The 15,479-nt window shown below is 49.0% G+C and overlaps 1 protein-coding gene across 8 annotated transcripts in view; it reads left to right on the forward strand.

Annotated features, from left to right (window-relative positions):
* The window catches only part of POLR3H (RNA polymerase III subunit H), a 155,291-nt gene that overhangs the window by 83,945 nt on the left and 55,867 nt on the right, over positions 1-15,479 (forward strand). For all 8 annotated transcript variants that reach the window (XM_029590252.1, XM_029590254.1, XM_029590255.1 and 5 more), the window contains exon 4: positions 231-317. In XM_029590252.1, coding sequence (XP_029446112.1) covers positions 231-317 — 87 coding nt within the window. The remainder of the gene's footprint in view (positions 1-230; positions 318-15,479) is intronic.

Here is a 15,479-nt window from a genome sequence, read left to right on the forward strand (position 1 = left end):
GCAGAATAAAAAAAAAAAGTAAAGCAAAAACCAGAGGTGAACTGGGATTTATAGCATTGTAACAGGAAAACTGACCAGACTATATTGGCCTTACGGTCACTATTTGCTGTCATGATCTGTGGCTTGGCCCCGAGACCCTTCATCTAGCAGATAAAACTGGGCAGCCCAAGTACCAGCTTTCTTGAGTGAAGCATCTCCTTGATTTTTTTTTTTTTTTTTTTTTTTTGCAGTTCACTTCCGTTATGTGGTGTTCCATCCCTTCCTGGACGAGATTCTTGTTGGCAAGATCAAAGGTTGCAGTCGGGAGGGAGTCCATGGTAAGTGATGTAAGCGCAGAGCAGACACAGGAACTTCAATTCCAGAGGCTTGGTGAGCCAACACTTTGGAAACATGAATGCCAAATTACCAACATTTTGTCAAGAATTTGTTAGCAGATGTAGCTCATTTTAAGAGCAAGAGAAAGTCGGGGAAGAAACAAATTGCTTCTCATTGTCAGAGTATCTCCATAATTTTGGATTTTTGCCTATATTTTTTTAATGATCCAGGTGGCTTAGAGCATTATTAGAATTTGGTACAATAAGTCCCTGCTCCGAAATATTCCAGAACCCTTGGGTTCCGTGCTTAACTTCTGTATAAAGAAAAGCATTTTGTTAATCCAGTAAATTAAAAAAAAAAAGGTCATAAACCTTAAATTCCATACTGTCTCGTCTTGATTATACTTCTTTTTTTTTTTTTTTTCTTCAGTTGGACAAATGAGTAAACTAAAAAAGATGAATTATAATTGGTAAATCCTTTTGACCTATTTCATTGTCAGCTTTGCTCAGCACATTTCTGTCATGAAGATGGAGGCTTATCTCTGACTGGAAAAAAGGAATGGAATTTAAGGTTTACTGTTTTGTTTTTTTTTCACTGGACTAACAAAATGCTTTTCTATATATAGAAGTAGTTTATGTAGGGACCCCAAGCGTTGTGGAATATTGTGTAGAAAGAAAAACCCATCTTGCTCTTTGAAGCAAAGATTTATTTTATTTTTTTGTTCTGCTCAACCTAAGCTGTGATGCCCATTTCACCCTCCTCTGAATGGGATTAAGGCTTGAAGAGCATTCCTCCTTCAAACACTTAGTTACAGGAGGATGACGATAGGTGACATGAGCATGTCACTCTCTCTATTTATCAGGCATCAAATAAAGTGTGTGTTATTGCTGCTCAGACAGTAAAATCAAATAAGTAGTGTCCAAAGTGAGCGGTGGCAAGGTAAATCACACATGATACAAAATGTTAAAATGGCTTCGTTTTTAAAAATTGCCAACATCAAAGTGGTCCTTAACTGCAAGGAAAAAAAACCGTCTGTTGTGTGATTCAGAAATTGCCAAACATGCAATTTTGGTCCATAATTCATGTAGTATAGTAAAATAGAAATGACAGCAGATAAAAACCAAATGGTGCATCCAGTCTGCTAGTCCAGGCTGTAACTGTCCCTCCATGCAGGTTACCCATATTCAGAAAAGTTACCACATTACCCCCATTTCTTCATTTCTGTTTATCCCAGGTCCTTTTGAATTAGTCACCGTTTTTACCCGGAGGGTATTCCAGGAATCCACCCCACTTTCTGTGAAAAAAAATATTTCCTGACATTGTTCCTGAGACTATTACACTGGTGTTTCATGTTACGACCCGTAGTTTAAAGAGATTTAAATGTTGGATTTCTTAGCATACAGTCAGATAAATCCAGAACAAGTGGGTTATGCACCTCTATCAGCAGATGGAGATGGAGCAAACTGATGACACAGTATATACAACCCTGCAGTGACAGCCTGCCAGTATTCTCCATCCCCAGCAGATGGTGGACGTGCATCTCCCCACTAGGGATTGCTTTGAATTGAAAAGGAGAAATATGGAAAAATAATTTGCCCCACTCTTCTGCAGTGATACCAAATGGTCCCTCCCCCTGTTGAGAATTCCTGATGTGACTTCTGTGGTCCATCAGATGAGTACCTTGGTCCGGTAGCTGGTTTTTCAGCCAGCATGGACTTAGTTGTTTAACAGCTTGAAAGGCAGCGGAAATGGTAAATTAGATGAAGGTGGCAGAACCTGCGGTTCCCATTTTTTTCATATCTTCCTATCTTTGAGGAAGTTTCTTTCCCTCATCTTTCCTTTCTGGACCCGAGGCATTAACCATCTCTGGGTACGTACAGCTCGACACAGTCTCTACTCAGCCAGGTAAGGCTGAGCTCAGGTAAATTAAAATAAATAAATAAATAAATAAATATATAGGGTACGTACAGGGAAATAATATATACGTACCCGGATCAGTCCAGATAGTGGGTTGAGCCTCCTTTCCAGCAGATGGAGACAGACAAAAACTCGAAGGGTATCCTGTATCAGGACAGTGCTCACCCTGCGTCCCTTCAGTATTCTCTGTCTCCGGCAGATGAAGGTGGCAGAACCTGCGGTTCTCATTTTTTTCATCGGTATATAAAAATTAAAAATAAATAAAATAAATATATTCCTATCTTTGAGGAAGTTTCTTTCCCTCATCTTTCCTTTGTGGATCAAGCAAGTACTACATTTATTTGAAAAATCTAATTTACCATTTCAGGGGAAGGTGGCTGTGAGCTGCCTTTCTCCCTCAGTGTTCACTCTTATACGCCTCCCTGAGGCAATTTTAAATTCTAGGGGGGGGGGGGTTTCCCCTCGAATTTTTTTCAGCCTAGGATTTCTTTCCTGGTGATCCGCTGCCTGGCTCCGGGGTGATATTGGTGGTCCAATCCCTCATCCATTGTGGACTCCTGAGATGGATAATGCCTCGGGTCCACTTACATGGAGAAGTCACACTCCTCTGTGTTTGTTACAAATAAAATAAAAAAAAGAAAAAGAAGCATGAAGGAAAACTGGACTAAGGGGAAGGAACAGTTTTGTAAGAAGTTTTGCTTTTCTCCCGCTTTCAGCCAGGCGCAGGAGGTTTGTTCTGTCTCCACAGATAGTTCCCCCCACCACCCCCTCCGCTCGCTCCAATGCCTCGTTCCCCGTACGTACCCGGATCAGTCCAGACACCTGGGTTTTGCCTCACCTCCAGCAGATGGACAGAGAAGTTTTTTTTTTCAAACAACCCTGGCATATATACCAAGGTGGCACCCACAGTCACTCAGTCTCCAGCAGATGGTGGAGGTGCAAAACCCACAGTCTCTTCTGGTTCCCTGGTTGCTGCAGGTTTAATAGTGCAGTAGTTTAGTCAGGGTTTGGGTTTCTTTTTGGTTAACTTTTTTTTTTTTTTTGCACTAGCTAACTGTAAGTCCCGTCCCCGTCGGTGGTTCTGAGAGCTTCCCAGGGGGTTGCTAGGTCCTCAGAGGACCATCCCCTCTGGTTGAGGCCACTGCTAAGGGTTGAGGACCCTGATTCTTCAGTTTTGTCCAGCAGCGCAGGGGCGATACCGGGAGCCTGGCTCACTCACCCCCACAGGAGCAGGACCTGTCTTGCAGAACCGGGGACAGCGCACAAGTCTGTATATTTAAAAAAAAAAAACAAAAAACTGTCTTTGTTTTTTCTGAAGGCAACAAGTCGAGAATTAGAAGCCAAAATGTCCAAATTTTGGGTTCTTTATTGTTGAAATAAATATCTTAAAAATTGCCCGTCTTCAGGCCGAGTTTCGCCCTCTTACTTAAAATAGATTGATTAATAAATACTAAGTAAGAGGGCGAAACTCGGCCTGAAGACGGGCAATTTTTAAGATATTTATTTCAACAATAAAGAACCCAAAATTTGGACATTTTGGCTTCTAATTCTCAACTTGTTGCCTCCACGGCTTGGTTAGACAGCCTTCCTTGTTGCTTTATCAATCCATCACTTTGTTTTTTTCTGCTGCGCGCCAGCTCTCCGAAACTTGGTAAGGGTTATCGGGGGGGGGCGGCCGATTTATCAACGTATTTCGTCGTTGTGTGCCTTTCTTTCCCCTTTGGCGGGCCTACGATGCCTCAGGGCTCTTCTGTCTCGCATGCAGCTCGGCGTGCTCGTGTTTGTCGAGGGACGGCCTCTGCTCCCACTGTGAGCAGGGGGATGAAGGATCCTCTGTTTCGGGGGGTCGCGGACTACGGCCCGTGCAGGTGCTGATAGTGTGTCTGACCCGTTCCCGCTAAGCGTGGGAACGAATGTAATTTTGGGCACATTTCTGGAAGCCACGCGGGCAGCGATGGGGGAGAGAATTTTATCCACCCTCACTCTCCCCGTAACAAATTCCTGCTGGGGGGGCGCTCCTGCAAGGGCAGCCTCTCCCATTCACAAGGAGAGCCCTGAGGGGGCCACTGAATCCTCCTCAGATTCTTCCTTTTCCTTGGAGTTCATGTTATTAATGCATAAAGCCTTCAGAGAAAGAAAGCTGGGAAAGAAACATTGCTCCGAGAGGCCTTTGCTGCCGCCGCACGCCCGGGGAACTAGGAAGAGGGGCAGGTCATCGGGGGACCCTGACCCAGTTAGAGGTAAGAGGCCCTTATGCTCCATGCCGGTGGAGATGGATACAGATTCTTCTTCTCAGGATCAGCAAGAGCCGCCTATTAAGCCCCCGGTGGGGGGGGGGGGGGCGCTGAGGGTGATGCGAATCTCCCTCCAGGCTTCGGCAGGGGATCTCCGGCGATGGAGGGGGATGATGCTAAAGTGGTTCGTCTCTTCAAGAAGGATGACCTGGCTCCACTTATTCCGGCCATCTTACAGGAGTTAGGCTTGGAGGCACCGCCGGGAGAGTCCCAGCTGGGCGCTATGGATCCTGTCTTATTGGGTCTCAGAGGTCCTATGACTCCATTCCAGTTTCATTTCTCAGCGACTGATCTTCTCTTCCGAGAATGGGACACCCCAGATTTGGGATTAAAGGTTAGTAAGGCTATGGACAAGTTATATCCCCTTCCGGAGGACGCCTTAGAGCTGCTACGTATCCCTAAGGTGGATGCAGCAGTATCAGCTGTTACTAAGAGGTCCACGATCCCTGTTATGGGAGCAAAGCCTTCAAGGATTTACAGGACAGAAAGCTAGAGCTGCAGCTCAAGAAGGTGTTTGAAGTCTCAGAGCTGGGGGTCCAGGCTGCGAGGTGCAGTAATTTTGCATTACGTGCCGGTCTTCGATGGGCACAGCAGCTCCAAGCCAATTCCGACCTCTCGGTGGAGGAGGCTGCCCAGGCAAATCGAATGGAGGTGGTCATCGCCTGTAGCGCTGATGCTCTTTATGACCTCCTACGCACGTCAGCCAGATCCATGGTTTCGGTGGTAGCCGCGCGGTGGCTCCTCTGACTTCGGAATTGGGCTGCGGATGTGTCGTCCAAGGCCCATCTAGGCTCTCTTCCTTTCAAAGGGAAACTGTTATTCAGTAAGGAATTGGAGGAAATGATCCAGTCCCTGGGAGAGAACAAGGTTCATAAACTACCGGAGGACAAGCTGAGGTCGAGAGGATCTTTTGCGGCTCGGTCACGGTTCCGCGGTGGTAAACGACCCAGGCCAGCGCGGTCGTCCGGGTCATCATTTCACTCAAGTTCTATCAGGCAGCAGTCATGGTCTCAGTCCTTTTGCGGCAGACGTTTTGGCAGACCAGGTGCACCGCAGGCTGCGGCGGGGGCCAAGACCTCTCAATGAGATACTGCCGGTTCATTCCTCTGTACCGCTTGGCCATCGTGTGCCAAGTGTGGGGGCCAGACTCTCCCACTTCTTCAAGGAATGGACCAAAATAACGTTGGACCAGTGGGTCCTCACCGTGATAAGTCAAGGTTACGCTTTAGATTTTGTACAGTGCCCTCGAGACAAATTTCTGATATCTCCTTGAGCATACCATGAGAAGCGGCAGGCGGTGCTAGACACGCTCCAGCACCTACTGGCCTTGGGGGCTATCACACCAGTTCCGTCCACGGAGCAACGAAGGGGTTGTTATTCCATTTACTTCGTAGTCCCAAAAAAGGAAGGAACGTTCAGACCAATTTTGGACTTGAAAAGGGTAAACAGGTGCCTTCGGGTACCTCGTTTCCGGATGGAGACCCTTCAATCAGTCATCGCTTCGGTACGGCAAGGGGAGTTCCTGGCTTCTCTGGATCTCACAGAAGCCTATTTTCATATCTGCATCCGGTCAGAGCATCAGAAGTTCCTCAGGTTCTGTATTCTGGGAAGTCACTATCAGTTCTGAGCTCTGCCTTTCGGTCTTGCCATGGCACCCAAGACATTCTCCAAGGTTATGGTTGTGGTTGCAGCGCAGCTCTGGAGGGAAGGTTTCCTAGTCCATCCTTACCTGGACGATTGGCTGATTCGAGCCAAATCCAAGGCTCTGTGCCAGTCGGCAATACACCAGGTGCTACAGCTCTTATGATTGCTCGGCTGGGTTATCAATCTGGCCAAGAGTCATCTGATCCCCTCCCAGTCTCTGGAGTTCCTGGGAGCCCTATTCAATACGGTCCAGGGCAGCGTTTTCCTCACCGCAGAACGTGCAGTCAAGCTCCAGGGCCAGGTAAGGGACTTGTTGGACATGCAGATGCCCACGGTGAACAATTACCTGAGGGCTGTATGACGTCCACTCTGGAGTTGGTGCCCTGGGCCTTTGCTCATATGCGTCCCTTACAATCAGCTTTGCTGTCCCGTTGGAATCCGGTGTCAGAGCTGTATCTGCCACTTCCACTTACGGACTCTGCGAAGGCCAGTCTCGACTGGTGGCTGGTATATGAACATCTGGCGTGTGGGGTTTCCCTGGTAATTCCCGACTGGATGGTCATCACCACAGATGTCTGTCTGGGGAAGTCGGTGCAGGGACTGTGGCCCACCCTCCAATCTCGGTGGTCGATCAACCGCTTGGAGACCACGGCGGTGGCTCTCGCATTGAAAGCTTTTTTCTCGCTTCTTCGGGGGAAATCGGTCAGGATCTTGTCAGACAATGCAACTGTGGTGGCTTACATCAATCGCCAAGAGGAGGCCCAACAATTGATGAGATGGGCGGAGGAACATTGAGCCAGTATTGCGGCATCTCACATCGCCAGCGTGGACAACGTACAGGCAGACTTTCTCAGTCTTCATCTCGATCCTGGAGAGTGGGAGTTGGCCAACGAAGCTTTTCAGCTCATCTGCGACCGGTGGGGCGTCAAGACAGATAGGGCGTCAAGAATGCCAAGGCTTCACGGTTTTACAGCCGTCGCAGGGAAACCGGGGCAGAGGGATGGATGCCGTGGCCCTTCCCTGGCCGACTAACATCTTATTGTACGTATTTCCTCCCTGGCCGCTGATAGGCAAGGTGCTCAGGCGGATAGAGCTCCATTCGGTGGAGATAATTCTTGTGACGCTGGAGTGGCCAAGACGTCCCTGGTTCGCGGATCTGCTCAATTTGTCCAGCGCACACCCGCTACGGTTTCGGGTATCAGCAGCTCTTCTACATCAAGGTCCCGTCTGTTTGGAAGAGGCGGATCGCTTTTGTCTAGCGGCATGGCTTTTGAGAGGCAACGGCTGAAGAATAAGGGTTATTCCAATGCAGTGGTGACAATGTTGTTGAGGTCGCGAAAACCATCCACTTCCCTGGCTTATGTCTGGGTCTGGAAAGTATTTGATACTTGGTGTGCTGGATGCGCAATATACCCCACGCGGGCGTCAATCCCTGATATTCTCGGGTTTCTTCAGGCAGGTCTTTCCAAAGAGCTTTCCTGCAGTTCCCTTAGGGTACAGGTTGTAGCACTTGGTTGATTACGTGGTAAGATCCAGGGCGTAGCGTTGGCGTTGCACCCAGATGTAGCGCATTTCCTACGAGGGGCGAAGCACTTACGCCCTCCTCTTCGCCTGCTGTGTCCTTCCTGGAATCTCAGTTTGGTTCTATCGTCCTTGTGTGCCCCTCCTTTTGAGCCATTGAAATGAGCAACGCTGAAGGATCTCACGCTAAAAGTAGTGGTTTTGGTCGCGATTTCTTGGCACGTCTAGTTTCCGAGCTGCAGGCGTTGTTGTGCAGGGAACCCTTCTTACGCATTTCTGATTCTGGGGTATCCTTGCGGACAGTTCCTTCCTTTCTCCCAAAGGTAGTATCTTCATTCTACATGAATCAATCGATTGAGCTTCCCTCTTTTTCAGCTGTGGACCGCTCGGATCCCATCTCGAAGAATTTACGGAAACTGGATGTGCGCAGGGCTCTGCTGCGATATGTAGAGGTCACGAATCCTTTCCAAGTATCCGACCATCTCTTCGTGTTGTGGAATGGTCCGAAGAGAGGTGGTATGGCCTCCAAGACTACGATTGCTCGCTGGCTAAAGGAGGCCATTAATTCCGCGTATTTCCTGCGTGGTAAGATAGCTCCGGTAGGGCATTGCGCCCACTCCACACGGTCACAGGCCGCTTCATGGGCGGAATGTCATCAAATCTTGCCTCAGGAAATTTGCAGGGCAGCTACGTGGAAGTCATTGCATACGTTTGCCCGACATTACAGGTTGTATGTGCAAGCTTCAGACTTTCGGGGCTTTGGAGAAGGGGTGCTCCGAGCGGGCCTCTCCGGCTCCCACCCTAGGTAAGTCAGCTCTGGTATATCCCAGGTGTCTGGACTGATCCGGGTACGTATAGGGAAAGGAAAATTAGTTTCTTATCTGATAATTTTCGTTCCTGTAGTACCACGGATCAGTCCAGAGCCCTACCCATGACTGTGTACACTGAAGTAATGGAGAGCCCGCTCGTATAACCTTCTTTTCTGGGTATTGGTACTGTTTTTCTCGCTTGTTCTTTTGGTTTGGCGAGTTCTGTTCCCAGTTGGGGGTTTGTATCAGCCTTATCATAGTTGGACAGATAGTTAGTTTGGTTTTGGTTTTGTTCCATTCTGCTTTGACAGTACGTAAGACTGAGTGACTGTGGGTGGCACCTTGGTATATATGCCAGGATTGTTTGAAAAAAAAAACTTCTGTCTCCATCTGCTGGAGGGGAGGCAAAACCCAGGTGTCTGGACTGATCCGTGGTACTACAGGAACGAAAATTATCAGATGATAAACTAATTTTCCTTTCTTCATTTTTTGCATTGCCTGCGGGGAGCCTGCTTCCCATTTCTCCTATGTTCAGTGTACTTACCCAGAGGGGAGGGTTCCTCTTCTGCATCGGGGTGGCAGGCGACACGATCGCGTTCTAGCAGTCTCTCCTCCAGGCAGGCCCTGTCTCACAACACTGTGGGAACGGCGGCCATAAGAACATGCCATACTGGGTCTGACCGAGGGTCCATCAAGCCCAGCATCCTGTTTCCAACAGAGGCCAAACCAGGCCATAAGAATCTGGCAAGTACCCAAAAACTAAGTCTATTCCATGTTACCGTTGCTAGTAATAGCAGTGGCTATTCTCTAAGTGAACTTAATAGCAGGTAATAGCCATTTTGTTCCCCAGAGCCCGCGCCAAATTCGCTGCCCGAGGGAGGAGGGGACTTCGTTTTCTCTCATTCTCCACCAGATTTGAGCCCTGTCGATCTGCCTCCGGTGTGGAGGTCTGAATTGCCGAGCGGTCTAGGGCAAGTATTTATAATTTTCTTACGATTGGAGACGTTTTTCAGCTCCCCCTCTCTTCTAGCACTCACTCTTTAGGGCCTAGAGGGATTCTTCCCCTTGACTGTGTCAGCCTAGGACTTTTTTTTTTCCTGGTGACCCACTGCCTGGCTAGGGGTGATACTGGTGGTCCAGTCCCTCCCCTCACTTGGACCCCTGAGAAGTGCCATGCCTCATGTCCCTTACTTGCAGAGAGGGTCACAAATTCCTCTGCCCCTTGTATACTTCAAAAAAAAAAAAATTTAAATAATAAAGGCAAGATATTTTTAAGGCTGACTAAAGAGAAGGATAGCAGCCCTCGGGGGGAAGGAGCGGTCTGAAGAGGTTTTGCCTCATTCTCCCACTCCTAGCCAGCTACTGCAGGAGTCCTCGCTGTTCGCGGCATTGTTTCACACCCCCCCCCCCCCTTGCTCTCATGCCACGATCTGCATTCTGTGTAGCCTGCGGGGAGCCTGCCTCATGGCTCTCCCGCAACTATATCTGCTCGCTGTGTTTACCCAGCAGAGAGTGACCCTCTTCCGCGCCGGGGAAATCGGCATCGTGAATTAGAGCAGGAAAGCACGCTGGCAGGCCAGCCCCATCCCTTCAGACCATGGGAACGGCGGCCATTTTAGATTCAGTTCTCGTGGCTGATCCTTTGCAGGAAGAGGGCAGGAATTTGGATTTTCATCATTCCCCTCCAGATTTGAGCCCTTTGGACCTTCCCCTGCCAGTCCCTGACCCTCAGCCAGAGGTTCCACCACCTCCGGGGCCCGGGAACACTCCCCAGCATTTTACCCCCGATTTTGTGCTGTTCTTATATAAGGCCTATGTGGCTAGCTTGCAACAGGATCAAACTCTTCCAGACCCTCCACCAAAGAAGATCTCGAGGGCTTCTGCCATGCAAGCACTCAAAACCCCCTGATCCTCAGGGGACAAATCAGGGCACTAATCGGGTTCGGACTGTTCAGGGGGACCTCAACCTTCCAGATCTGTCTTCTCAGCCTCTGGACACTGACACAAATGCGGATATGGTGAATCTGAATCCCCCGGTCGAGGGAGACGATCCACGGGTCCAAGCTTCTTCCTGCACGAGGAATTGGATCCCCTTTGTTTTATCTGAACTGGGGATAGATGCACCTCCAGGATAGGGTCCAGCAATGTGGACCCTATCCTGGCAGGACTCAGGGCGCCTCCACGTACCTTCCCATGTCACCCCATGCTGATGCAGCTACTTCTCAGAGAATGGGAGTCGCCTGACTCTGGCTTGCGGGTCGGCAGGGCAATGGACAATCTTTATCCACTACCAGACCAATGCTTAGAGCTGCTCAAGGATCCTAAGGCAGACTTTTCGGTTTCAGCTGTTACCAAAGGAACTACCATCCCGGTTGTGGGTGCAATCGTCTTGAAAGATCTTCAGGATCACAAGTTTGAGATTCACCTTAAAAGAATCTTCGAAGTGTTAGCATTGGGGGTCCGAGCGGCTGTCTGTAGCAGCCTCTTGCAGCGAGCAAGCCGTAGATGGGTACAACAACTATTCAGCACATAGGACCTTCTGTCTACAGAGGCTGAACAGGCGGAGTGTCTCGAGGCTTCGGTCTCCTCAGAGTCCTCGCCAGATCCATATCATCGGCTGTTTCGGCCAGACGCCTCCTATGGCTGTGAAATTGGGCAGCAGTCTCCTCGTCTAAGACATTCACCGGTGGACCTTCCGGCTACGCCAGTGCTGCCTCCTACTCCGGAACTGGGTATCCATGCCCCAGGTTTCCATGAGGAATTTGATCAGATGATCCAAGATGCCATTGGTAAAGCACTCCAGGGGTTCAAACCTCCATCGGTGCCAGTTCCTGCTCCGGCCACCGATCCGATAACCATGGCGCTTGCTCCGTTATTGGCAAGAATGGATAAGTTAATCGATGCCCTTCCGGTGCATCCGAGGGAACAGATGGCTCCAGTTCCTTCCTCACCGATACTGTTGTCATCGGAAGAAGAAGAATCACAGATCTCCATTCCGCCCTCCAGAGTGCACCGACACATCTATCGATGTCACTGATTCCATCGATGCCCCCCTCGATGCCTTCGGTTCCACCTCCAGGGCCATTGTTGCCTAGGCCCAGACCTTCGGAATAACAGTTACTCCCTTCTGATGAACATATGGGAGCTGGTGATGAGCCTTACAGTCCCAGGATTCAGATGATTTGCCTTCACAGCCCTCTCCTCCTGATGAAAGGAAGCGTTCTCCTCCAGAGGACTTGTCTTTTATCAACTTTGTTAAAGAAATGTCTGAAACAGTTCCATTCCAGCTTCAGACTGAAGAGGACTCTAGGCATCAGATGTTACAACTTCTCCAATTTCTCGATGCTCCTAAGGAAATAGTCTATCCCTAATCATGACATCCTCTTGGACCTTTTTAAAGAGAAATCGGGAGCACCCTGGCTCTGTGGCACTGTCAGCCGTAAGGCAGATGCCACCTATCTAGTTCAACCAGCCCCTGGCTTCCAGAGAGCTCAACTAGATCATCATTCAGTAGTTGTAGAGTCAGCCCAGAAGAGGGCATGAAGCTCCAAACCCCACTCTTCCATTCCCCCAGGAAAGGAACAGAAATTTCTGGATGCGTTTGGAAGACGAGTATTTCATGGGTCAATGCTCATCTCTCGCATTGCATCCTATCAATTATACATGACCCAGTACAATAGGGCCCTGTTTAAGAAGATTCAGGAATTTGCTGAAAACTTACCTCTGCAATTCCAGTACCAACTTCAAGCCCTAGCACAAAAGGGTCTAGATGCTGCCAAACATGAAGTACATTCGGCATATGACATCTTCGTCACCGCCTCCAGAGTTTCGGCAGCAGGAATTAGTGCGAGAAGATGGGCCTGGCTAAAGTCTTCAGACCTCAGACCAGAAGTACAGGACAGGTTAGCTGACTTGCCCTGTGCTGGGGATAATCTTTTCAGAGAAAAGATTCAAGAAGCAGTGGCGCAGCTCAAGGACCACCAAGAGACTCTGCACCAGCTCTCCTTACTGCTTTCTGATCTCTCTTCCTCTTCCAAACGATCTTTTAGAAGAGACTCCAAGAGACAATTCTACCGGCAAAGGAGATTCTATCCCCCGGCATCCAGGGCTCGAGCTTCTAAGCCTTACCAAAAAGGCCAATCCATGCAACCTAGAGTTCAGAAGTCACAGCCAGCCTCCCAGCCAGGTCCAGCGTCTGGCTTTTTGACTCCTGCCTAGAGAGCAGTACCCAGCCTCCACTTCTGGCTATTCCCATCAGAGGCCAGTTGTGCTACTTCTCCAAACCATGGCACACAGTCACCACAGATCAGTGGGTACTTGCTGTAATAACCCAAGGTTACCACTTCAACTTTCTCTCTGTTCCACCGGATTCCCCACCTTGGCTGAAGCTTGGTGGATAAACCAACCCAATCTGCTTCAAGGCCTTCCATTTCAGGCTCCAGAACCTCAAATAACCTTGACAACAGATGCCTTCAACCTCAGCTGGGGTGCACATGTTGCAAACCTGCAAACTCAGGGCATTTGGTCTCCAGAGGAAGCCAAACACCAAATAAATTTCCTGGAGCTTTGTGCAATCAGAGATGCTCTCAGGGCTTTTAAGGATCACCTTTCCAACTAGGTCATCCTGATTCAAACAGACAACCAGGTGGCCATGTGGTACATCAACAAGCAAGGGGGAACAGGCTCCTACCTCCTGTCAGTAAGCTGCACAGATATGGGCGGAAGCCCTTTCCCACTCGATGTACCTCAGGGCCACCTATTTGCCGGGAGTGGACAATGTGTTGGCGGACAAGCTGAGTTTCACTTTTCAACCGCACGAGTGGTCCCTCAACCCCACTGTAGCGGACTCAATATTCCAACGTTGGGGTTACCCTCATATAGACCTCTTTGCGTCTATTCACAACCGCAAAATAGGGAACTTCTGCTTTCTCACTCGCAGCCAACACCTTCAACCAAGAGATGCTTTCTCCCTCTCGTGGGCCAGCGGTCTCCTTTATGCGTACCCTCCACTTCCACTCATTTCGAAGACTCTCATGAAGTTGCGAAGGGACTAATAATTCTCATAGCCCCTCATTGGCCATGCCAGGTCTGGCACATTCCTCTAGGGAAGGACCCGCTTCTGATCACTCGGAACAACGGCTGCCTTCGTCACCCCAACCTCCAGGCCCTCTCCCTGACTGCCTGGATGTTGAAAGGTTAATACTTCAACCTCTTAACCTTTCAGAGCCGGTTTCCCGTGTCCTAGTAGCTTCACGAAAGCCTTCCACAAGGCAGTCTTATCGTTACAAATGGAACAGGTTTACGGTATGGTGTACTTCCATGTCCTTCGATCCCTTCACTTGTTCCACACCAAAGTTTTTGGACTACCTCTGGCAATTGTCAGAGTCAGGTCTCCAAACTTCTTCCATCAGGGTACATGTCAGTGTGGTAGCCGCCTTCCATAAAGGTGTCGGATGTACCTATTTCAGTACAACCCCTTGTAACTCGCTTTTGAAGGGCTTGATCCACCTTAAACCTCCACTGTGCCCTCTGGCCCCTTCCTGGGACCTCAGCTTGGTTTTGGGACGGCTCATGAAACCGCCGTTTTGAGCTTCTCCAATCCTGCGATCTCCGCCATCTCACCTGGAAGGTGATTTTTCTTTTAGCGTTCACGTCTGCTCGCAGAGTTAGTGAGTTACAGGCCTTAGTCACCTACCCTGCCTTACACTAAACTTTGACAATGTAGAATCGGAAAAAATGGACTTTATTGAACTTGCCCGACTCTGGCCGAGTTTCGCTCACATGAGCTGCCTCAGGGGCTTTGAACCAATGTGATTGGCTCTGTGCAGTTTCAATGTAATTTTACATCAAGTTTGGACAGTCAGCATGCCCAGTGTTGGCGTATACAAAAAGCAAGCACTTGTACTTCATAGATGGTTGTGCAAGCGGTGGTGATGCGATTCTTCAGATGAATCTGAATGCAGATGCTCACCGCGCATTGATGTTATGAGAGGTTGCGCGGTGAGCATCTGCATTCAGATTCATCTGAAGAATCGCATCACCACCGCTTGCACAACCATCTATGAAGTACAAGTGCTTGCTTTTTGTATACGCCAACACTGGGCATGCTGACTGTCCAAACCTGATGTAAAATTACATTGAAACTGCACAGAGCCAATCACATTGGTTCAAAGCCCCTGAGGCAGCTCATGTGAGCGAAACTCGGCCAGAGTCGGGCAAGTTCAATAAAGTCCATTTTTTCCGATTCTACATTGTCATCCTTTGCTGCTAGCCACATTGGATCGGTTACCGGTTTGTTTTCTTGGACCTTACACTAAACTTTTGCATGATAGGGTAGTACTCCGCACTCACCCTAAGATTTTGTCTAAGGTAGTATCGGAGTTTCATATCAATCAATCCATTATATTACCCACCTTCTTTCCCAGGCCCCACTCAAACCCAGGAGAACGGGCTCTGCATACCCTTGACTGTAAACGTGCTCTAGCATTTTATCTAGACCGTACAGCTGCCCACAGGAAATGCACTCAATTATTTGTTTCCTTTGATCCCATCAAATTGAGCAAACCTGTGGGTAAGCAGATTCTCTCTCTCCTCCTAGTTAGTGGACTGTATTTCCTTTTGTTACCAACAGGCAGGCATTCTGCTTCAAGACCGTGTTAAAGCACACTCTGTCAGAGCCATGGCAACATCAGTAGAGCACCTACGCTCTGTGCCGCTTGCTGACATCTGTAAGGCTGCTACCTGGAGCTCTCTCCACACCTTCACAGCTCATTATTGTTTAGACAAGGCTGGCAGACAAGATTCCGTCTTCGGCCAGTCTGTGCTACGCAACTTATTTGCGAATTGAGATACCAACATCCTTCCGCCAACCCGGTAGGATTCAGGATGCCCTCTACCAAATTCCACCCCAGTTCTTGTGCCTGTTGCACATCCTTTGATATATTTGGTGCATTGCTCGGGCATCCTCAGCTTTGTACTC

This window comes from Rhinatrema bivittatum, chromosome 2 (genome assembly GCF_901001135.1).
Source record: "Rhinatrema bivittatum chromosome 2, aRhiBiv1.1, whole genome shotgun sequence".
In the NCBI taxonomy this organism is placed as follows: domain Eukaryota; kingdom Metazoa; phylum Chordata; class Amphibia; order Gymnophiona; family Rhinatrematidae; genus Rhinatrema; species Rhinatrema bivittatum.